The 23,666-nt window shown below is 52.9% G+C and overlaps 1 protein-coding gene across 1 annotated transcript in view; it reads left to right on the top strand.

Annotated features, from left to right (window-relative positions):
- Positions 1-23,666, top strand: part of AHCYL2 (adenosylhomocysteinase like 2) — a 66,074-nt gene that overhangs the window by 24,546 nt on the left and 17,862 nt on the right. The window contains exon 2 of the mRNA XM_026044313.1: positions 17,951-18,059. Coding sequence (XP_025900098.1) covers positions 17,951-18,059 — 109 coding nt within the window. The remainder of the gene's footprint in view (positions 1-17,950; positions 18,060-23,666) is intronic.

Below are 23,666 nucleotides of genomic sequence, written 5' to 3'. Positions count from 1 at the left end.
ATCCATGGGGACCCCGAGCTGCAAAGACCTGAGGGCCTGGGCCAGAATAAGAACATTCCCACCCCAAAAAGGGGAAAAAAAGGAGATCTTGCAGAATGGCACGAGATTGTGGGACCCACGAAGCAGCTCTGGGTTTGGACAGGGGAAGGAGGCTCCGCAAGGGGCCGTGTGTGACAGTGACTTAAGGAGCACTTGGCACTGGCCTTAACGCTTCCACCACTGGGGTTTGGCTGAGGAAGAGGAGGGTTCAGCTGCCTCCTCAGCCGCAAAGCAGCCGTCGGCTTCGCTCCGCTCCCCGCGGCACCAGGAGGCGCAAAGGAGGACGCGGTCGCTGCTCAGGGGTGGGAAACTCTGCTCCAATTTATGTTTTATTTTTAATTTCTTTTCAGTAAAAAGCAAGGAAATGGTGCGCAAATGAAGCCCGTGCAATGAAGCTCTGTAAGTGGAGGGCTTTGGCTTGCGCTTAGCAGTAGTTTCTATGGTAAAGGCTGAGCTAGGCAGATCCTGCTCCATTTTTCCAAGGGATTTTCTCCTTCCCCAAAGCAGGAATTGGGAGCAGCTCCCGAGAAGGGCGCAAAATCCCTGTTTCTCCAAAGTGCTGGGCCCAGAGTCTTTCCACAGGAGCCGTGTCAGGCATTGCTCCAAAAATCCAGGAATTTGTGGCTCCTTTTTGCTTTTCCCTCGCCACCCTGCAGCCTCCTGGGGGCCTTTGGGAGACGATTGCAAATTCCAAGCATGTTATCAAAACGATTTTGATATCCAGGGCTTGGATCCTTGAAATCCAGGGCTTCCTGCGCTTGCCTTGAGCTGAAGTTGGGGATTCTGCCGGGGAAAAACAGCTCTGAAAACCCCTATTATCATAAAATTGCAGTTTAAAATAGCAGGTGCTTAGAGAGGCTGGTAGTTCCTAGGCTTGATATAGCGATGTTGCGGTAAGGGAGCTGGTTTCAGATCGACTGAATGCTTACTGGCTCAAAAATAGGGAAAACACACGGTTAATTGGTCCTGGAGGCTTGGGAAAGCCTGCTCTAAACCCTTTGGATTGTATTTTTATGGAAGAATTATATTTTTCTGATAATTAAGCTACTTGTGTAGTGTATTCACATTAAAAAAAGGGCATTTGTGGAAAAGTGAAGCCAGTAGCTGGTGTTTTTCCCAAGCTCCGTAGCTACGGAGCTGCCAGCCGGCAGTGCCACCAGCGCCCCATCTGTCCCCTGCAGCCGAGTGCGATCCCGCTTTTCCCGGGAGACGACCGCTTCCGTGGGACTGCACGCCGGGATGCAGCTGTGCTTGGAGAGCGGGATGCGGCTGGAAGGGATCCCAGAAGGATTAAGGCAGAAGGGACGACCCGGCTCACGGGAACCCAGCCCGGCTTTGACGGGAGCGCCGGCTGCCGCTCCTCTGGGAATGGTGGAAACCGGAGCGGGAAGCAAAATGGTGGGAATCGGGGCTGAACGGGTCCGTAGCTCTCGTGTGGAGCCGCGTGCGCCCTGCCCGGGGCGTGCGGAGGAGGATCCTGACCCGTCTGCCGTCCCGCGTTGCCAAACACAATTCCAATATGGATTTGAGGCTTTCTGTCCCGCTTCCCAGAGCCTCCCACCGCCTCCGTTGTCCTGCCCCTCGTGCAGCTCCGCTTCATTAAACCCAACACGCTGACGCTGCGGAAACAGTTGCCCGGGATTGGGGTCAAACAAGCAGGTTTTAGGGCACGGAGGCGGATTTTCAAGGCTTCACAACAACTTGGAATGGGACCTGTTCGCAGGCAGTCCCAAGCAGCACCTCGTCCATTCTCCCTCCCGTCCTTCCCTTAGCTGTTCTTTAGGTCTTCCTTTCAAAGAAGAAATGCCCCACACGTAGGAGGGTGCAAAACCACTAAAACGCTCAGTTTGGGTTTATGTAGCTTTTACTGTGCGTTAAATTATCCCTGGGTTTTCTGGGGAGAGACCAGGGACGTCAATAAGGCAGCAGCCTTACCCAGCCCAGAGTTACTGCTGCTGGCCTGGAGGCACACATACATATAGGTGAGGTATTATATTTTATTTATATAAATATTTTTATATATATATAGCTATAAGGCTTTAGTTGTTGTCTTAAACTGTGAGAGTAAAGGTTAAATGGCTTTAAAATGTCACTAGACCTCCCGCAAGCCACTTACTGCTTCTGTCTTGTTGCACATGGCAGCGCGAGCACCTGAGACCACGCGGAGCTGCGGGTGCTGCGGGTGCCGCTTTCTGCTCTGCATCAGCAGCGGGGAGGGATCCCGGGAGCACCCGGAGCCTTGGGAGCAGCTCTGGGCTCCCCGGGACGTGGAGCTTCTGGAGAGGGGCCAGCGCAGAGCGACAGGGCTGAGGAAGGGTCTGGAGCAGCTGTGGTGTGAGGAGAGGCCGAGCGAGCGGGGCCTGTTGAGCTGGAGAAGAGGAGGCCGAGAGGGGAGCTGGTCAGTGTGTGCAAGCAGCCGAGGGGAGGATGGAGGGAGGAAGGGCCAAGCTCTTGTGGGTGGTGGCCAGTGGCAGGCCAAGGGGCCCTGGGGCCAAGCTGCAGCGCAGGCAGCTCCATGTGGCCGTGAGGAAGAGCTTGTTTGGTGGGAGGGTGCCCGAGCCCTGGCCCAGGCTGCCCAGGGAGGCTGCGGAGGCTCCATCCTTGGAGCTGTTCGGAATCTGCCTGGACATGGATCTGACCCCCATGCATGAGCAGGGGACTGGACTAGCTGATCTCCAGAGGTCCCTTCCAACCTCAACCGTCCTGGGATTTTGTGAACACCAAATCCAATCTCGGGGGGGGTTACACGAGGCCAGCACATTGCGTGTTCCCCTGACCTCTTGCTGCAGAGGACGCTTCCCAAACTGCTCATGAAAACCCCTTAGGACCTAAGGCTGAGGTTAAAATACATACATGTATTTTTCGGATGATTAACTTTGACAGAGTGTCTTATTTAAAAAAAAAAACCTTTCTGTGTATGAATGACACCGAAGCTTTAAGGAAACCATCGTCTGGAGGTTTCTTGTTCCTGGTGCAGTGGCTCCGTGGAATCGTGTTCCCCATTAGCAGGGTGGCCACATTGTGTTCTCCACTTCCAGCATCTCCACTTCCCAATGGGCAGCAAATGCAAAACCTTCACCCGGAATCACGGAGCATTTTCCTTTTAAGCTGTCAGAGCGTTGTGGCTTGAGAGGGAGCTGGTGACTAATCCCTCATTAGGCTGATTTTAAGTATCTGGCTTGTACTGCAGCGCTCTTGATCCCTTAATGCACTCCTTGATTTACCTGCGCTCCCCATTGCTGTTGAGCTCCCGGGCTGGCCTTGCTAATCCCCTCTGAGCTTCCCGAGCGCTCCCGGGTGCGCTGGCCCGAGCCGGAGCCTCCGGTGTCGCTCCGGAGCCGGATTCCCGGGAAGACGAGCAGGGCTTTGCAAATGGTTCCTTCATAGTTCAGGGTATAAAAAGCACCTCTATGTGCCTGTCTGGGGCTGCATTTGGGTAAAATCACCCCCAAATGTGATTTATTGGCTCGTGCAATAGGAGATCGCAGCAGAGCTGTCCTGGTGCCGGGGCTCAGGGAGCTAAGCAGGAGGAAGGTAACTCTAAACCCGACAGGAGCCTGTTGCTCCGTGGTTATTTTCCAAAACGCCGCCAAATCCAATGTATTTTGAACAGAAGAGTGTAAATCAGAGCATCCAAGTCACTCACTCGCTGCCGCGGTTGTATTTTCTAAGCTCTATTTTAGACCGATTTTTATCTTCATGCAGCCACGTCCCCGCAGCAAACAGGTGGGTTTGTGCCCGTGAGGAAGGAAAGGGAAGCATCGGAAGAGGTTTCCAAGGCTGGAAAACCTGCTGATCATCCCCGGAGACCAGGAGGGCGGAGTGAAGAGGGAAGGTTTCGTGGCAGGGTTGAGGTCTCCAGCAGCGCCCGGGTGCATTTAACTGCCCCTTTGGGATCCTTTGGAGCCGGCAATGCCTTGCACGAGATGCTAAATGGCAAAAGGGAATAAATTAGCAGGTGTTAATAGCCCTGGTGTTAATAGCCCTCGTCAAACTTCATTTCACTGAGGACACTTAAACCCGTAGAAGCCGCGGAGAAGTTGGCCGGGTTGTCTCATTGGCACTGGTGGGTTTCCCGCTTTCCCGGCACGTGTTTGTCCCGTGCCGAGGCATTTTTGTTTTATTTTTCAGGGAATGTGTATTAATACGTTAATATTACGCTTATTATAGTTTATGCTTCAATTCCCGTTCTGTTCTTTCCCAGCTAGGCCGTAGGGGAGCCTCGGATGGGATCCCGGAGGAGCAGAGGGCCCAGCTGTGGTGGCTGCTCCGTGCTCACACACTGGGAACGGCCTCATTGTGGCCTCCTCCTTCCTGAGAGCAGCACCTGCCTCCGAAGCCTTGCCGGGTATTCCCATATCCAAGATTTTTCCTCAAGCCGAGAAGCTCATTTTGCTCAGGCTGCTGAGGACTGGGCTGTGAGATGCCCTGGATGCTCCTTGTCCTGATGGGGCAAAGCCAGGAGCAGGAGCTGGAAACCAAAGGCGGGAAGAAGGAACCTGATGGGATATAGGGCAAAATGTTGGTAACCTTTGGAATAAGCAGCCAAGGAAGTGGCTAGGAGGGATGAGCATTAGCCAGGCACAGCTTTATGGCTCGTTTTCAGCTCGTGCTTCCCGTCGCCTTGGACATCCATGGAAAATGCGGCTGGTGCCGGCGACTGAACCCTCCACATGAGGCTGAGGGATCTGCCGACACGGAGCAGGGAAGGGCTGCAGTGTCCGGAGCCGCGGGGCGGCGGCTCCACGCGGGTGGACCAGGAAAACGGGAGCGCGGAGACGGCACCTGGAACGCAGGTTGGGCCTGCAACGTGCCCAAGGCTGCACAGGTTCCATACGGATTCGGGGACCAACCCAGGTAACTCGCTGAATCCCAGGACGGCTGAGGTTGGAAGGGACCCCCAGGGCTCCCCCAGCGCAGCCCCTGCTCCAGCAGGGACACCCAGAGCACGGGGCACCCGGGCGCATCCCGGCGCGCTGGCAGATCTGCAGAGCAGGAGCCTCCGCAGCCTCCCTGGGCAGCCTGGGCCAGGGCTCGGGCACCCTCCCACCAAACAAGCTCTTCCTCACGGGCACGTGGAGCTGCCTGCGCTGCAGCTTGGCCCCAGGGCCCCTTGGTCCCCAAGCCCGTAGGAGTTCAGTGGCCTCCTTTCTTATCTGAAAGAATACATATTCTCTGCTAAACCTTTGGTATTTGCTTATCAATAAGTGTTCTTCCTTCACATGACTTGCAGGGTCACACTTCAAACCAGTGTGTGCAATATTCTTCCAGAGCAACTTATGCTCTTTAAGAACTTGTGTCTAGAGCCCCTTGTTTGATACCTGGGCAGTTTTTGGACCAATAGCGGATTTCTTTGCCAAATGAAACAGTTTCCGGGTTAATGGCAGATTCTGGGAGGTAAATTTACTGCCAGAGCAGCAATATTGGGGAGGAAACACATTTCACCTGCTCGCTGCTGCCCTTGGCCTTCCCACTCCGGCTGCCTGCTCCAAGCCCAACAAGTGCTTGGCGAAAGGGCCCCTTCGTGGCCACTAATGCTGCTTTTAATCCCGCTTTTGAAGCCTGTCATTCTTTTTGCTCCGTTTGCCAAGCCGTGGCTTTATTCCCATGGGAAAGCGGAGCGCCGGGGAGCACCGGGCTGTCAGGGCGCTGCTGCTGATTAGCGCAAGGTCCGCTGATTAAAGCTGCGCTCATTAACTGCATTTTCCACAGTGCGCTGACGGCGCGGAGACCCGCGAGCGCCAGGACGGCGGGAAGGGTCCCCGGGACAAGGGGGACATGGAGATTCCAGAGAATCTCCAGGCAGGGAGGCTGCGGAGGCTCCTGCTCTGCAGATCTGGCACCGCGCCGGGATGCGCCCGGGTGCCCCGTGCTCTGGGTGTCCCTGCTGGAGCAGGGGCTGCGCTGGGGGAGCCCTGGGGGTCCCTTCCAACCTCAACCATCCTGGGATTCTGTGGTTGTGTGAGCGCCTTCCTGGGACACCCCTCGTGCACCCTGACCAGCACAGATGCTGGGCGCTGAGCAGCCTTCCATGCATGGTTCTTATCCCGCACGCTCTCCGCTCTCCTAGTTTTCGCTCCAAGCTGAGCAGACGCTGCCATACAGCTGGATTTTGACCACACAAAACAAGCTTAGACTGAAGCTTGCGATCTGCTCTTCATTTTTGTGTGACAAAACGGCAAATTTGAGAACCAGCTCCGTGCAATTGCTCTGCACATGGGTGCAGTGGAAGCGGTCGGATCCCTTTCCGAGTAGCTCCTTGCAGGTTGGTTTTGCTGGTCATCCAAGGTCTCGCTGTCGAGTTTGTGCTGCTGCTAGTGGCAAATTGGTTTGGTGCAATTGCGAGCTGAAGTTTTGTAACTTAGCAAATACTGAAGTCTGCAGGAGTTGTATGGATTAAATAACTATTAGTGTCACACAGCTGGGCGCATAGGAGCTTATAATAAAAAAATAGATATTGGTGGCTCCAATGACCCACTGATTTGCTCTTTTAAATGGCATTTTGACAGCCCGATGATCCCCTTTCTCTGTGGTCGTTGCAGAAACAAGGTTCAGGTTGGTCTCTGAAGGCCATCGGCCTCTCCAAGCGAAGAGTTTGTGCCAGACGTCGCACAGGCATCGATTTTCTCAAGGTCCAGAGGAGAAGGAAATAAGGAGCCCCCTGTTTGGAAAGAGGAACCCTTAGGAGCCCTCAATTTGGTGGGAACTGGGATCTCTTGTCCTGCTCAGATCCCCCTGCGCGCCGAGCACTCGGCAGCAGTCCGGGATGGAGGCGCCGTGACCCTTATTACGGATTTTATCCGCGGGTTTCTCTTGTGGAGGAAAACTCCACTGCAAACACTTGTGTATAACAGAGTAGGCGGCCGCTGCCAAACAAAATGATTCAGCTGAAACTGGGTGAAACACGTTAAGACAGCCCAAATTTGGATTATCGTCAACGGGTCGCTCTGTGTAGGGCGCTGTGCGTAGAGGACTTGCTTGTCCTTGCAGCTGAATGGATGTTTTAACCTCTTTTTTTTTTTTTGCTGTTCTTGGTGTTTTTTTTTTTCTCTAATAACCTTTTTCTTCCTCTGAATGCTCAAATTTTCCATGAGGTCGTTCCTGCGTGGGGTGCTGTGTGTTTGCTAGAACTTGGTCCAGAGCCTGTTGGTCAATTAACGTAGGTGCTTTTTGGCAGCAATCTTGCGTTTCTGCCTCTCCCGGCCGGCCCCTCTTCTTCCTCCTTCTCCAAATTAATTTTCAACAGAAGTTTATTGTTCTGCGCTGTGTTTTTTTGGTAACAGTTCAAAGCAATTTGCAGTGTGGATTTTGGGAGACCCCACGAGTGACGGGGACGCCGAACGCCGGTGAGACCGTGAGTTATTGTCACCCTGTCCAAGGTCACAGCTGACAACAGGACAGAAGACCAGCGTGTAGTGAAGATAAGACAAGTGGACAAGGTCAAACACCCAAGCACCACATTGAGCTTCAGGTGTTGATATTATTAGTATAGAAACACCTCTGTCTTTCTGTATAAATATATATATATTTATATACTGTCCAGAGAGCCAGGTAAGCAGAGGACTGTGTGACAGATGATACAAGAAGTCAGTGAACTGGCAGGTGAATACGAGCTCCAGCTGCAGAAACGCTGTTGGGTGGACTTCAACCCTTGAATGTCCTCCATTTCCAAAGTCAAGCTGGAAATCCAAGAACATGGAACTAGAAATTTTCTTGGGCACTTTCATCTTAAACGAGGCTGGAGCTGCAGTTGGGTTCTAGTGGGTCCGGTAGAGCTTGGCTGCTTTGCTAGTGAACGAGATGAACCGTGTGAGGGTTTGAAGGCCTCGAGTGCCACATTGGAGAAGCTGGAGCGCCGGGACCAGTGCTGGGGACCTCTGGACAAGCCCAACACGGAGCTGCTGGAGAGGGACCAGGAAGGGCTGGAGGGATGAGGACGGGAGGGAGCAGCTCTCCTACAAGGAGAGCAGAGGGAGCTGGAGCTCTGCAGCCCGGAGGAGATCCCATCACTGTGCACAAATATCTTAAGGAAGGGCCTTAAGGACAGGGCCAGGCTGTTTTCAGTGGTCACGTTCTGAAGCACAGGGAGGTCCATCTGAACCAGCAAGAGCTTCGTGACTCTGAGGTGGCAGCGCTGGCACAGGCTGCCCAGGGAGGCTGTGGAGTCTCCATCCTTGGAGATGTTTGGAGTCTACCTGGACATGGCTCTGTGCTCTGGGTGTCCCTGCTGGAGCAGGGGGCTGGATCTCCAGAGGTCCCGGCCCACCTCAACCACCCTGGGGTTCTGTGGACATCAGCACTGGCTTCCTTTAGCATCTCGGACTCCCCATAACATCCCTGCGCTTGGAAATGGCTTTTCCTTTGGCATCTCCAATCAATCTTGTTTCTCCACCTGTTTAATCCACAACAAATCCTCAGTCCCTGCGCTCTGTGACGGCGCTTGCTGCCAAGCGCAGCCCTGATATCAACAGCCTTGGTTTTTCCCACTGGAAAACCCAGATTAGGGGCAATTTCCCAAAGCCGAGCTGGAGCTTGGGGCTTTGCCGTGCCCATGTTCCTGGGATGCGGAACAGCCAGACGGAAAGCAGCCGCTCCCCGCTTTTCAGTGTGATTCCAGCCTCCTGGGGGTGTTTGTACCGATGCTGGGAGCTTTCCAGGAGGAATATGACTAATATTTGCCGCTTTCCCAGCGCGAGAGCCGGCTGGGCCCTTCCAAGCAGTTTAATTGGAAGCTTTTGGCTCGGCTGCTGCAGATGAGTAACTGCAGAGACGGCACCCGCTCCCATTCCCCCTTCCTTGTTTTTAAGGAAGACGTTGGAGACCCGGCGCCTGCTGGCTTCACCGGTGGCCTGGCTTTCCAAGCAAGATCCTGGGTGGTGGCCAGTGGCAGGCCAAGGGGCCCTGGGGCCAAGCTGCAGCGCAGGCAGCTCCACGTGGCCGTGAGGAAGAGCTTGTTTGGTGGGAGGGTGCCCGAGCCCTGGCCCAGGCTGCCCAGGGAGGCTGCGGAGGCTCCTGCTCTGCAGATCTGCCAGCGCGCCGGGATGCGCCCGGGTGCCCCGTGCTCCGGGTGTCCCTGCGGGAGCAGGGGCTGCCCTGGGGGAGCCCTGGGGGTCCCTTCCAGCCTCAACCACCCTGGGATTCTGGGATTGTGTGAATTTCAGCCCTTCCTGGTTCAGATTCCTATGGCCTCTTCCCGGAGCTCGTAGTTGCAGACGGTTTCTCCGTTCACAGGACCTTTCCAGCTCTCGTGGCTTGGAGGCCCTTGCTCCTCTCCTTAGGGATGCTCTGCTCGCACCTTTTTGCCCTCAGGAGACCAGAGGGGACCTTCTGGGCTCTTCCCGGGGAACGGGCTCTCCATCCATTCTGGCAATATTTATGGCAGGAGAGGGGGGATATTTGGGGGTTATTTCCAGCAGAGCCAATCCCATGCATCCCGCTGCCCTTGGAGCTCACCAGGATGGAAGGAGACACCGATTTATAAATAATCATTAAATCTGCTAATCAATATGTCTCTTAGGAGACTCTGGTGCAGGCCGGTGTGCTGTTTTTTGGGTGTAAACGTTGGAGCTGAACCCTAAGAGCTCCACATGTGTTTGCGCCTCCCCAGTGGTGAGCAGAGCAGATCCCGGCCCCGTGGCCAGCACCTTCTCGCCAAGGGAAGCCGAGTTGACAGCTCAGGTATAAATAGAGCCCAAATGTGCAGGAATTGGGCCGCCTGCAAGACTCAGGCTGAACTGCAGCTGACAGGACGGAAGAAGGTAGCGAGGAAACGCGCTCCGGAGCCCCAGGAAGCCGCCGGGAGCGCGCGGCAGGGTGACGAGCTGCCGCAAACGCCTTCCACGGGTGCCCCAGAAAAGCCTGGAAACCCAAATCCGCTCTGGTTTTTTATTATTTCATTTATTTATTGCTTTCCCCCCGTCGCCTGCGTGTTTTGGAAGGGAAGTTCTCCGCGGGCTCTCGCTCCCCCTCGTGTCGGCACAGAGCTTTTGCAGCCCTTGTCCTGCGCCCGGCCGCCTCTGTGCTCAACCACCAAGCACCCGCGCTCTAAAAGGCTCCTGTTTTTCCCATTTCTGCTGCAACCACCTGGATCAATCGCAGGATTTTCCCCCTTTTTGCATCGGAGGGTTCGTTTGGCAAGGCAAGGATTTCCACACACCCCAGCGACAACCACAGCTTCCCATAACCAACACTGAACAAAGTAGAGACGAGCAGAAACACGATGCATCAGGCAAAAAAAAATGCATTTTTATTCCTTTTGGAGCTACAATTCTCCAGTCTTTCCACCTCAAATATAAGAAGAGCTGAAACAGACCTAGGCCAGACTGTTAGTCGCGTTTTGTGGCTTTTCTCCTGCTAGAATATGGTTGAATGGCCTGTAAGATAAGGAGAAATGACAAGAGCAGAGCAGACAAATATCTTTGAGCAAATATCTTGCAGAGAAATGTTGTTGAGCTTCCTGCTAACCAATATTTGTCCAAAACAGGAGAGTTTTATTTTGAATTCCCAAGCTAAAAATGCCATTTCGATGCATTCGGTGTGTTGTAGCCTTTTGTCAGTAAAACCACGATATAAAATCAATGCAAAAATTGCCGCTTTGTGCAATCAGCTCCTGACCAATTCCAAATATTAAATCCCTTCCGGATTCCTGGAGCAATCTGTGTTTTTCCCATCTCACCGCGTCAGTTGTCAGTCGGTGTTTCCTATTTCAGACCTGGGAAAGACAAGACTTGGGAACATTTATTTTTGTGTTCCTTACTGCCAAAGCTGACCTGGGGAGGTGCTTGTCCTTGCCAAGCAAAAGTCTCCAGTTTAGATAGGGCTTTGAGTAGGACTTTAGGTAGGGCTTAGGGTAGGATTTTAGGTAGGGCTTTAGGTAAGGTTTTAGGTAGGTTTTCAGTTAGGGCTTTAGGTAGGTTTTAGGTAGAGCCTAAGATAGGTTTTAGGTAGGGCTTAGGGTAGGATTTTAAGGTAGGGCTTTAGGTAAGGGTTTAGGTAGGGTTTCAGGTAGGGCTTTAAGTAGGTTTTTAGATAAGATTATAGGTAGGTTTCAGGTAGGGTTTCAGGTAGGGCTTTAAGGAGGTTTTTAGATAAGATTTTAGGTAGGGTTTCAGGTAGAGTTTCAGGGAGGGCTTTACGTAGGACCTTAGGTAGGTTTTAGGTAGGGCTTAGGGTAGGATTTTAAGGTAGGGCTTAGGGTAGGATTTTAAGGTAGGGCTTTAGGTAAGGTTTTAGGTAGGGTTTCAGGTAGGGCTTAAACCCTACTTAAAGTAGGGTTTTAGGTAAGATTTTAGGTAGGTTTCAGGTGGGGTTTCAGGTAGGGCTTTAGGTAGGACTTTAGGTAGGGTTTTAGGCAGGGCTTTAGGTAGGAGTTTAGGTAAGGTTTTAGGTAGGGTTCTCTCTTCCAGGTTACCAACCTCCTCGCATTTTCTCAGACCTCACCACATGCGCGGCTGAATTTTGCACTGCCAGATTTCGCACCGCTTTCCTTCTCAGATGGAAGGAACCCCCAAAGTAGGCGAGAATTTAAGAAGATGGATCCAAAAAGGAGGCAGCACCTGGACAACGAGCGGTCGCGTGCCTCTTCCACGGGCCCACGGGATGTCCTGGGCTTCCCAACGTGCTCGAGAGACCTCCAAAGCACTGAAATACCCCATCAGTGTCTCTTGCGTCTTCCTTCCGTGGTTTCTGCTCACCTTTTCCATCCCTTTTGAACATAATGGCTCTTGGCAGCGCATCCGAAAATATTGGAGTCACTGGGATACGTTTGGAGTCTCACGTATATTCGGATATTCTGCCCGTGCTGTCTGTGCAGTGTGTGCATCCTGATGGGATCTGAGCTTCATATTCCCCTTAGGACCCGGCCTTAGCACCTCCCACATGGCTTTCTTAAACTTCATGGGTTTTTGCCAACTCTGTTTTTTAAAACTTCATGGATTTTTGCCAATTCCTTTTTTAAAACTTTATGGATTTTTGCCAACCCCCTTTTTAAAATTACACTTTATCATTTTGCTTCTCGCCCCCCATGGTAGGCTCTTACAGAACTGAATTCTTCCATTCTCAGAGGCAAATTATCTCCTGTTTATATCAGCAAAAAATAGAAATGAATTTTGCATTGAAAGGTTAGTGCTAAAACTGCCTTGCGCCTAACTTTCTTCTTTCAAATGGGGGCATTTTGGGCTTCAAACCAGCTTGTCAAGGAGGGAATCCCACTTAAAAGCGACCAAAAACCTCTCACTGCTGCTCTCCCCATAGTTTCCTGCTGGGATCAGGACTGGATGGCAGAAACTTAGGTCGGATGCGTTGGGTTTTTATGGCTCTAGCAGCGTTTTTTGCAGCACGGGTGTTTGTTTCTCAAGATGCTTTAATGCTGCTCTGGTGCCCGTACCCTCAAAGGCCTCCTAGTTATGTCCTGCAGCAATGTTTTTAATCATCATTTAATTAACTTGTGTTTTATGTGGTTTCTGGGGACAATATGGAAGGGAACAAGCACGTTCTAGGTAATGAGTAGCCAAGGCTGTAAAATGCTCATCTTCATTAAGCTCTTGATTTTAAGCAGCCTTTTATACTCGTGGTTTAATATTCAGGGACTTCGAGAAGGCTTAAGTGACCAGACTGAGGTCCTACCTTTGCTGCGAGCACCAATTTTATTGCTTACGGAGTGATAATATTAAGAAATGTGTTAACTGGACAGTAAACCCTTCTGGATATATGGATATTTCCTATGGATATAGTCCATAAGTTGGATGTAATGTTGGTGTGGAGCAAGTATTGAGCAAATATTTCCTCATTCTGGTTGGAGGAGCCCCTGAGAAACTTCGTTTAGGTGCAGCTGTAGCCCATGTATTTCTCATCCTCAAGCAGATGGGAAGAAAATGGGGAGATCCTCAATTTTGGAATCAAGACCTTTAAAGTGGGCGGAATGGGCGAAGCTCCGGTGAGTGGCTGCTTGGAGAAGCTTTCCCTCATTTCACGTCGTGCAGTTGAGTTTGGACGATCTCTAACGACATAACCTTTAATCATTTTCAGATAATTAGCAGGATAGTCTTTCCCCAGAGTGGTGAACAGGTTGCTGGGGAGAGCTTGTTCCTCTAGGTTGCGTCGTAGCAAAGCTATCAAGGGACCAGCCAATGCTTTGGAGAAAGCCTTTTATGAGGCCATCAGCTCTAAATAAAAATACTGGCTTTTTGTGAATCACTTGGTCTATACAGAAGCTGCAACCAAAGGGGACAGTCATTTCCCATCCGTTCTCCGATGTGAGCTGAGATCCCTAGGAAAGGCACTTAGTGCTGGAGGCAACGTACTCCTTTCTCTGATGTCTCGGTGGCCGTTTTCCATCCCAGCTTCCATGATCCATCTTTTCTCCTTTCTTTTCTTGTAAAAGTTTGCCCCTTTGTTGCTTATGCAGCTTGGAACAAAATGGAGATAACTTCTCCTCTTCTGCCTGCGTTGTCATGGGACTGCTGTGAACCGCAGAGCCGGGAGGATGCTGCTGATGGTGATGGTGATGATGGTCACCAGGGGGATTTTCTTCAAGAAGTGACTCAGCAGTGGCTGTCACCTGCTTGGGACAGGATGAGTGACACATTCCCAGACTGTCTGAACACGGACACTTGATTCGGTTGAGCCGAGAGGGACAGTTGGTAGCAGCAGACCATGGTTCAGTCCTCACAGCAGATACTTCAGAGGTCCAAGGACCAAAGTCAGCTCAATCCTGGTAAACACAGTACATTTAGGTGAGGCCCTGCAGTATTTTAGGCCAGGATCTAGGGCATTTGCTACATACAACCTCAGTGCAGCGTTGAGAGCACATTAGAGGTACGCTAGGTGTGCACTGTGTAGGACATGTCCATCTGGTGGCACATGGTCCTCAAGAAACCAGGCAGGTCTTGACTTTCCCATGCATTTGGCCACCACGTTGGCCCAGATCAGACGCAGAGGGTCTCGTTGGTGCAAACAGCCTCAGCCAGACACATCTGAGGCTCTTCCCAAAGGAAAACTCCGAAGGGTTAAGCGTGCCGTAAGCCTGGAGCTCTCCTCCTTGTGACCTTCTGGCTGCAGAGCTGGAATCTTAAACCCTTGGGGCTTTAGCTGAAGTTTTGGCTCAGCGAGCCGCGTTGCCAGGATTACATATTAAGTGAAGGCACGTGAAACTGGGGACTAAACGGGTTTGGACAGTCCCTTCCTTGAAACGACGGGATCTGGAAACCCAAGCGTAGGTCCAGTGGGGACTAAAGAGACAACAGGAGCTACCTGCAATGGGAAGGCTGAAGGTTGCAGCTCGTTTGGGGCAGGACAGGAGGGATGTCATGGGGAGATGGAGGAGGAAAGAGAACGGATGAGGAGGGACGGGTCAGCTTCCCGTTTCGGCTGCATTTCAGGTGCCACCACCCGATGTTCAGAGGCACATCTCCAGTTTTGGGAGATCCAGGAGGTCCAGATCCATGGCAGTGAGCTGGCCTGGCACGGAGGCTGCGCCCTGCTCTGCAGCCAGGCCTGGCAGCTCAATCCCGCTTCTCCAGCTCCATTCCCACCCGCGGGCAGGTCACGGCTCTGCTGCTGGCACCACAAGCTGTGGACAACACCAAAACGTCCCTCTTTGGAGGCAGAAGGGCCCTAGGGAGGGTCACAGCCGTGTCCGTCGCATCCGTTCTGACCACGCTTGCAAAATCCTTTCCGTTGCAATCCTTATTTTCGCCCTTGTAGGAGCGAGTAAAGCTCAGCAGCCAGGTGGGAAGTTTTTCCATGGGGAAGAGCTTCTCTTTGCCGCGGGAGGAACCGGATCGTTGCCGAGGTCGTGGACGGGCCCCGCAGCTTTATGCGCGCGCAGCTGGGAATTAAGGGCATCCTTGCTGCAGGTGGGGCGGCACGACCAGTGCGTTGAGGTGGACTCTCAATTCCTGTGGCTTCGGCTTTATCTGCACCACAAATCCCTCCTTTTTTCATGGAGAGCTGCTTGACCTGGCTGTCCCACCGTGAGATCCCCATGGCCAGAGCAGCCCCCGCCTCGGTGCTGAGCTTGCAGTTATCTTCCTCCTTCCTTTTGGGGACTTAATAGCTTTAATAACTTGCACTTTATTTAGGGAAAGTGGAAACGCAAAGTTCCCTCGTGGCCCTTGCAATTCCCACATGGCGGGAATTCCCACATGCAATTCCCACATTGCATGGGCATGTGCATTCCCACCTTTCAGGGCAGCAAACGTGGACGGAAATAATCCTGGATACAGGGACAAAACACGACAGGATCCGACCTCTCCGCTCCGAGCCCTCGCTGCTGGTGTGGGAGCCGAGGAGAATCCGGACACCCGGACAGTGAGGCGGGAGCCGGAGCCCTTCCGAGGACACCCTGGGTGCCCGCAGCGGGACAAGGAGCAGCTGCCCCCATCAAAAGCCACTTTGCCTCCAAACGCCCCCGGCGCTTCGCTCCGCTCATTAGTTAATTTTGTCCTAATGAGGCTCTGTTAAGGGGAGCGCCCGACATTGGGGAGAAAGGAGGTGGGGGCAGAACCCGAGTAAAAAGGCACCTAATTAGCAAGTCAATTATAGCAAGCAGGGAAATGTGCTGGTTACATAAATAAGCTATTGTTGTGCACGCACCAAGCCGGGCCCTTCCCGAGCGCCGGAGCCCGCCGCACTTCCCGGGACGCCTCATTAAATCCCGGGGTCCTCGCCTGCCAAAAAGGGCCCTGGAGAGGGAGCCTGCAAATCCGGGGCCTTCCCCTCGCCGCCCTCGGCCCTCCCCTCCGCGCAGGAGCTGAAACCGGAGCAGCCCGCATCGGAATTGCGCTGGGAATATAAAGGGATGGCGACGGGGCGGCCCTAGGTAAGAGCACCATGCCCAACAAGAAGAAGTACAATGTGAACGGAGACCCAGGCATTAAGGCCCAGGTGAGGGCGGCCCGGCGGTACCGTGCGCTTGGCTTTCCGTTGGAAAGGCCACCTCTTCCCTCTCTCTGCCTCCATCCCTGTTTTTTCCCTCGCTTTCCTCGCTCTTCCCCCAAATCACTTAGGTCGGGTTTGGCTTGTGCCTTCCCGGCTGGACGGCCGCTCCGTCCGGAGCTGCTTTTCCACTCGGGAGGTGCCGTGTTGAGCCCCACACACTATCCTAGGGTTTTCCTTCCCACCCCTGGAGCAGCGCGAAGGAGAACCCCCATTTCGGAGCACGCAGGTTGCCGGCGCTGAGCCTGGCGTGAAATCCGTGGATGGACGGAGTTCTGCTCCGCAGAGCGGCACGGAGCTCACCCTCACCATGGAAGCGAGGCAGCCTCCTTTGGTGGAAGAGCAGCTTATCTCCTTGGGAATGCGGGGAGCCTGCCCGTGCCGGGGTTAACCCCTGCACCTCCACTTTTCCAGCCTCCATCGGTTTTCCCGCTGGAGGGACGTGGCTCTTGAAGGCAACATCATGCATCTCGCTGTAGAGCAGGCTGGCCTCCTAGATCCAAGGAACTGTGGTTTCCAAATGCTTCCCAGTCTGCCGTTTGAGCATGGACTCGTGCAAAGGTGGCCCTGGTGGAGCAGGGGGCTGGGCTAGGTGGTCTCTAGAGGTCCCTTCCAACCTCAACCGTTGATTCAAAAGCTCAACCCCAACCGCGATTCAACCCCAACCGCGATTCAACCCCAACCGCGATTCAACCCCAACCGCGATTCAACCCCAACCGCGATTCAACCTCAACCGCGATTCAACCCCAACCGCGATTCAACCCCAACCGCGATTCAACCCCAACCGCGATTCAACCTCAACCACAATTCAACCTCAACCATTCCAGGCAATAAATGCCCTTGTGCAGGAGATGAGGGGCGTTCACAGAGCTCCTCGTGGAGCTCCTCACCCTTCCCAGGCTCTGCGGTGCCGGCTTTGCTGGGAGCACCGCTTGGCACCTACAAACCGGTGCCTTGAGAGGCTGCTCGGCCTCCCAGGCATTCGTTTTGGGTGGAAAAGAAGGGTTTTGGGGTGATGGGCCCTGCTCGGAGAGGGCCTGCAGGCTCTGTGGCTCGGAGTCCTCGTGTGGCTCGGGTGTCCTCGTGCGGAATGTGGCTCCCAGCTCGGCTCCCCCTGCTCATTCCCAAGGGCATCTTGCGGGGTAATTCTGCCTTATTTTAAGGTCAGGCCTGCGGGTGCCCCGGCAGGTTTCCTTGCCATCCTTTTGCCTCCTCCTCACAGGCTCAGACGGTAGCTCCCGGAGTCACCTTTCCCAGCACCTTTCCCCCTCTCCCTGCCTTCTTCTCCAGCCTCCGGGACGCTGCGTGAGCCTCCGGGCTCACATTAGAGTTCCCGGGAAGGGCTGCAATTCCTTAGGGCGAGGTGACTGTTTTAAACCACGCTGCCTTCTCCACAAACCCTCCGGCCTCCCTTAATAGACTCAATTAATGGCTTTCAGGAGGTTGAAAATGTAAATATTTAATCCCCTTGCGCCAGATTGAGTCACTTTGTGCCCAGAGCAAAATCCAAGGAATTCTGCAAGTGGAAGTTACGCTTTTCAGTTTCACGGAGATGTAGCACAAATTATAAGTATATTTGGAGCACTAGCAGACCAGGCGATACGCTAAAATGCTTAATAAAACCATAGGCCTGTGTGCTGTGAAACAGGGACAAGTGGGGTCTGTGACACGTGTGGTGACTTGTGAGGGTCTTTTGTGATCCTGGGTGGAAGGTTGATAGGGAAGCGAGGAGAAGAATGAAACGTGGAGCTTCCCTTGCGCCGAGCGGGGAAATTCCTATTGCAAAACCCCTATGAACCCTTAGAAATGTCGGGATACGAATGACACCTCCTTACTTGTCCCTTCCGTCCTCTGCGTGCTTTGGAGTAGACGGACTTTGCAGACTTACATTCCACTTTGTATTCTTGGAATTCATCCTCTGTATCCGACTCCTGGTTATTTCAATCAGAATTTAATCAGCAATGTCTCTCCACAGATCCAGTTTGCCGACCAAAAGCAAGAGTTCAACAAGCGCCCGACCAAGATTGGCCGCCGCTCGCTCTCCCGTTCCATCTCGCAGTCCTCTACAGACAGCTACAGCTCAGGTTTGTGCCGCTGCCAACTGCATCTTGTCACGACCTCTTGCCAAAACTGCAAGATTTTGGGTCATCCTTTTCACTCAGTAGAAGCTCAGAGATCTCCCCATTCTCTTTCACAGTGAGGGGTGTCGGACGGGAGACAGGGGAAGAGGGTTATTCCTTTTTTCCCATTTGTATTTGGATGGAAAATTGAAAGAATTTCTTAAGCAGGAGCTAGGTTTAAGCCAAGGTTTAAATTTCTCTGTTATCCTTAAAATCTCTGAACTATAATTCCCGTTTCTGGGATCCTCAAGGATCTTTTGAGGCTTATTTATGAATAATTTTGAATTTTTGGAATTTATTTATGAAGTTTGGGTCTGGCGAAACTTGGTTTGCCCAGAGCAAGATGTGGCGGTTGTGGAGCACTGGCCAGAAATCTCCAAGCCCTGCAGTCACACAAGGTGCCCTGGATTCCTACCGTGAGCTGTGCAGGTGCTCGGTGTTCAGCTTGTCCCTTGCTGTCTTTGAGCACCTGCAAGTTCCAGCTCATCCAACTGCAGCTTAATTTGTGGCACTATCCATGAACATTCCTAAAGCCCTAAGGAAGACTTAGGCTCATGTGGAAAACAGGAATTGTGTTCATGGTCCCATTCTTTGAACGTTTGTGGTTTAAAGCTGATGCAAAGGAACAGAAGAAAAGGTTGCACAGAGGCATGAAAACACAGCTCCAGGTGGGACGTGGTGTTTGTTCCTGGTGGGATGGAGCCCACGGGAGGCTGCTAACCCCTGCTTGGCTTTGAGGTGGGTGCAGAGGGGCTGCCTGCCCCGTGACGAGCAAGGAGCTGCCCTGTGCTTTGTGCAGGGGACAACTGGGGTCGGAGGGAATTCAGTGTCACTGCATTTCCCAGCGTTTAAGAGTGTCGCCCGTCCCATTCTGTAAAACACGGTGCCCTCCAGTGGCATCTTCTGCTAAATCCACCGCACCAGACAGCACCAAGGAGCACCAGGCTGGGGACAGAGCAGTGTCACCCCTCTCCCCTCGGGACTCCTACTGCTTGTCACTATGTCACCAAGTGCTATTACTGCTTTCAGAGAGCCTAAGTCACACCGGGGGGAGTGATGAGAACTGTGGGCTTTTCAGTGTCCTAGTTGCTGTTCCAGAAGGGAGTTTGGATCCAGTTCCCGCAGCAGAATGTGTCATCCAAGAAGATGCAGATCCTCCTGCAGCCCAAATGGGAGAGGAAGACTCCAGACACTCGGAGCTGTTGGGAGAAGAAGGCTGTTGCCTCCTCTGCAGGTGACCACCCTCCAGGGAAAGGCAGCAGAAGCCACTCAACAGGCAGGACGGGCTCTGTGCTGGAGCCGTGGGAGATGCTGAGGGTCCCAGGGACCCCCCAGCACCCTCCTCTGGTCTCTGGGCATCAGCTTGGCTGGATTTGCTGTATTCTTGGCAGGCCGTGCAGCGTGTTTGGGGAGAAAAGAGCGTTGGAAACCACAGGAGCTCGAGGTCAATCCTTCTGTGACCCTCTCGCCTGGAATTCCTGCTGTGCAGCAAGAAATAATTGTGGTTTGCGGGAAGGTGAAATGCGAACCAGCGGGGATTTGGGGCTGCAGAGTTTGCACGGATAGGTGCCAGTCTGCACAAGGAAAGTGGCCGGCGGAAAAACAGGTCTAAAGGTCGTCCACAAACATCTGCCCTTTGTGGCTCCTGCACTGGTGTGTTCGAGGTGGCTTTTGCCACACTTCACCTGCAGCTTTCGACTACACCTCGTTACTGAACGGCGCAGGGCAGGACCTGAGCACTTGCATAGGGCTATATGTATTTCTAAGCTGCTTGTATGAGGCAACACTGTGCCAGGCCGAGCCCAAACGTGACTTTGGGTTAGCCCAGGTGAGGGCTCACCTGAGATGAGAGGCTGAGTGAGCTGAGGCTCTTTTTCTCTGGAGAAGAGAAGGCTCAGAGGGGATATGATTAATATGTCTAAGTTCAGGAAGGGAGAATGCAGGGAGGAAGGGGACAGGCTGTTTTCACTGGTGGCCAGCGACAGGACGAGGGTTAATGGCCACAAGCTGGAGCACAGGAGGTTCCATTTCCAGTTGAGGAGGAACTTCTTCACTGTGAGGGTGACAGAGCAGTGGAACAGGCTGCCCAGGGGGGTTGTGGAGTCTCCTTCTCTGGAGGTCTCCAAAACCCGCCTGGATGCCACCCTGTGCCACATGGCTCTGGGTGTGCCTGCTGGAGCAGGAAGGTTGGACTAGATGATCTCCAGAGGTCCCTTCCAACCTTGAATATTCTGTGATTCTATGATTCTGTGATCACGGGTTGTGGCCACCAGGATATAGAGGAGAGGGAGTTTGGATGCGTGGATGTGAGCTGGATGGTGCTATGTCAGCCAGCATCAGACCCATCAGGCCTCTTTCATTACTATATTACTCGTGTAGGTGTAGCTTGCAGCCACAGCCGGAGCTGATGCTCATGTGAGGTCCTGGGCCCTGCTTCTGTGGCCTTCGGTGGCCGTAGCTTTTGGGGGACAAACAGCCCAAAGCCTCCCCCGTGTTTGAGGAGGCCTGGAGGCAGTTTCTGAGCTCGAGCTCAGTTATACAAGCGGTTGCCGAGCCCTTTCTTGGAGCTCAGCAGCAGGCACCATCGAGAGAACATGTGCGGAGCGCTGTGTGAGGACACGATGAACCACAAAGGTTGCCCTCCCTGCCAGCAAGCAGCACCTCACCGACTGGAAATCACCCTGCACAGGGAACACATTCCTAGAACAAGAGCCGGGAGCAGCCGACGGGTTCCAGCCGAGACGTTTTCCTTAGCTCTGTGTGGTCACTGCACCCACTGCACTGGCTCCTGGGCGGCTGCTGTAAAGGGACTTTGTGCCAGGAAAGCGGTGCCGGACGCACAAACTGGAACCTGAGCAGTGGCAGGTTCAAATCTCTGTGTTTCTCCATACATTTTTGCTCAGGATATCGGGATGAGGCGGGACAAGATCCCGCTATGTTGGCTCCTGACATTAAAGGAATATTATCCGTGTCTCCCAGCAGCTGGATTCTTGCAGGAGAGGCTGAGGAATGCGACGTGCCGTGGCCACTGCACAGGACCGGTGTCTAGGCTCAGCTTTAACATTATCAACTTCAATAACAGCATTAAGAATTAGACTCCTCTAATACAGGTCTGTAATTCATGTAGCATTTGTAGTTTTTACAGCTCCACCTGGTATGTAGTGAGCAGGGTATGTTTTATATACCTGTCATCTTTAAGGGCTAATAGGGTAATTATCCTGGCTAATGTCTTTGCGTTTGCTCCTGATCCCCAGCTGGAAGAACTTGGGGAATTCTCCCCTGCCTCTTGCACTTAGTGTCTCCTGCCAGAGCTTCAGCAATTGGAATTAATCAGTTTCTGAAAGGACTGTATTTTCACTCAAATGAAAGGTGCAAGGTCGATAGGCAGGATGGAAGACTTCTGTTCCCAGGACAGCTGCCATATAGATAGAAATAAATCCCAGATATTTTGTCGTTCTCCTGTCAGGGCTGAGCACAGTCTAACAGAGTGGGAAGCACTCCTGGAATGGGAAAGGGTAGGAAAAAAGGAACAGGAGGAGAGAGGGGAGCAAAACCCAGCGCCGCTGAGACAGGTGGCAGAGCTCAGAGCAGTGCAGACGTGGCCTGCGTGGAAGCGCTCGGAGACCCGCAGAGATGTTCCTGAACGTAAAACTTTATCGTCAGGTTGCCCTAAAATACTAAGAATTAAAATACTGGTAACCTGGGCTGATGTGACGTGTTCAAAGTCTTTTTTCCTCTGCCATAAGCTGCTTGTTTCTGTGATCTGTAGCTCAGTTCTTGCATTTACTTCATTTAAAATGAGTAGCGTTCTCACTGAGGACTTAGTTGTTCTCTTTGCCGGTTGGGAGGGAGATACCAGCCCTACACCCACTAGCTGTAGGGGCAAACAGTGCCCCAGGCCGCTGGTTGGACTGGACAGTAACTTGTTCGTGGATGAAGACTCGTCCCCTTGGGCACCTGCTGCAGTTCAGCTCTTCATCTGCAGCCAGAGCAGCCCCCGAGGGGTCATTTGCTGCTGCCTTGTGCTGGACACGGGGCTCAGGCACCAACCTCGTGCCACAGGTTCATGTTTGGCCCTGATACAGGCTCGTCGCTTTGGGCAAATCCCATTCCAGCAACTTTTATTTCCCCCAAATAGTTCTTATCTGCCCCTTAAGAAAGGTTGGGGGGATTAGCTGGTTGATATGAGTGTGGGGCTTGGAGCAGAATGCCCAGCATTGTGCATCGCACGCAGCGTGCGCGCCAAGTGGCTGCTAGGAAAAGATTAGCACAATAAATCCGTAATAAAGGCGCTTGACCTCATCCTTGTGCTATTTCATAACTTTGGAGAGGTTGCACGGGCAAGAAACGGGGTTTGTCCGTGTGTCCTGGAGCAGATATTGCTGGGTGTAACAGAAGAGCAAGTCGGAAGGGGCAGAATTCCCTTCTCTCTTGCTCTTGCTTATGTCAGTCCTACCTGAGTGAAGCCTAATCCCAACTATCAGCAGAGCATGTCCATGGGAGAGCCCAGCTACCAGCTGGATTCATTCAGCCTCCGCTGCAAAAGCTGCTTTCAGCCCCAGAACCGAGATTTGGGCTCCTAAAGAAACCTCTGCCCAGATTATCTGTCTTCAAGGGCATAATTCTGCTCCAGCTAATTAAACCCGGCGTCCTTGGTACCAGTGTTAGCAATTACATAACATAACATGTTATATAGCATTATATAACAAGCCCGTCTTTGTTAAGACAGGCTTACAGCCTTTCAGGAGCTGCCCTAGCCCTCCTAGGAGTGCGTTGCCACCAGCGCCCTGGTTGCAGGGTGGCACTTGCCTTTCGCACCCCGCAGAGCAGAGTTTGCAGAGAATTTCAGCAATGCCTAATTCTGAATAAGCAGATTAGAGACCCCAACGGGCCGCGGGGAGCCTGGCACGCCCACAGCAGCAGCACCGAGCTTTTCCCTTAGGAATTTTCATGCCGGGAGGGAAACTTAATCAGCTTGCTGGGTGCTGCATGAAGGACAAAGCGGTGGCCAGGCTGGAGGGAGGCTTTCAGCCCTCTGGGGTGGGTTTTCTGATGTGAAAACGCTAAGGAAGGCGTTGAAATGCTGGCTAGGAGGGTTGCTTGGCTGTGCCTCGGCTTCCCTGAGGGGATTCTCAGTGTAAGTCTTCATTTGGCTCATCGTGTAGCAGAGGTTGGAAAGCTTCACCTGGGAGCCCCAATGATGACACGGTGGTTTCAGGCACAAAATTCTCTCCACGAAGTTACACAAGGACCAGTCTACCTCTGTGCCCCCTTAGATCCTTTGGCACAATTCAAGCACGGACCTGGGATGGAGAGGTGGGACTCGGGTGGGGAATCCAGCTTCAGCAGAACAAGGTCTTTGGTGCAGACCATTCCTTCTCAGCAAGGTGCCTGAGGGGGATCCTGGCTCACGCAGGGATGACCGAGCACTCGGAATGAGTAACTGCTCCCTTTGACTACGCAACATTTCCTTGTTAAAGGTTTTCCTTTAACTAATTCCTCCCTGCTGTCTTAGAAGAAAGGTCTTCAACTGACAAAACTCATTAAAACTCAACGAGAGTTGAGTTCAAC

The sequence above is a fragment of the Nothoprocta perdicaria genome, unplaced genomic scaffold (genome assembly GCF_003342845.1).
Source record: "Nothoprocta perdicaria isolate Ctin4 unplaced genomic scaffold, notPer1 scaffold_359, whole genome shotgun sequence".
Taxonomy (NCBI): Eukaryota; Metazoa; Chordata; class Aves; order Tinamiformes; family Tinamidae; genus Nothoprocta; species Nothoprocta perdicaria.
This window is presented reverse-complemented; position numbering and strand designations above follow the sequence as displayed.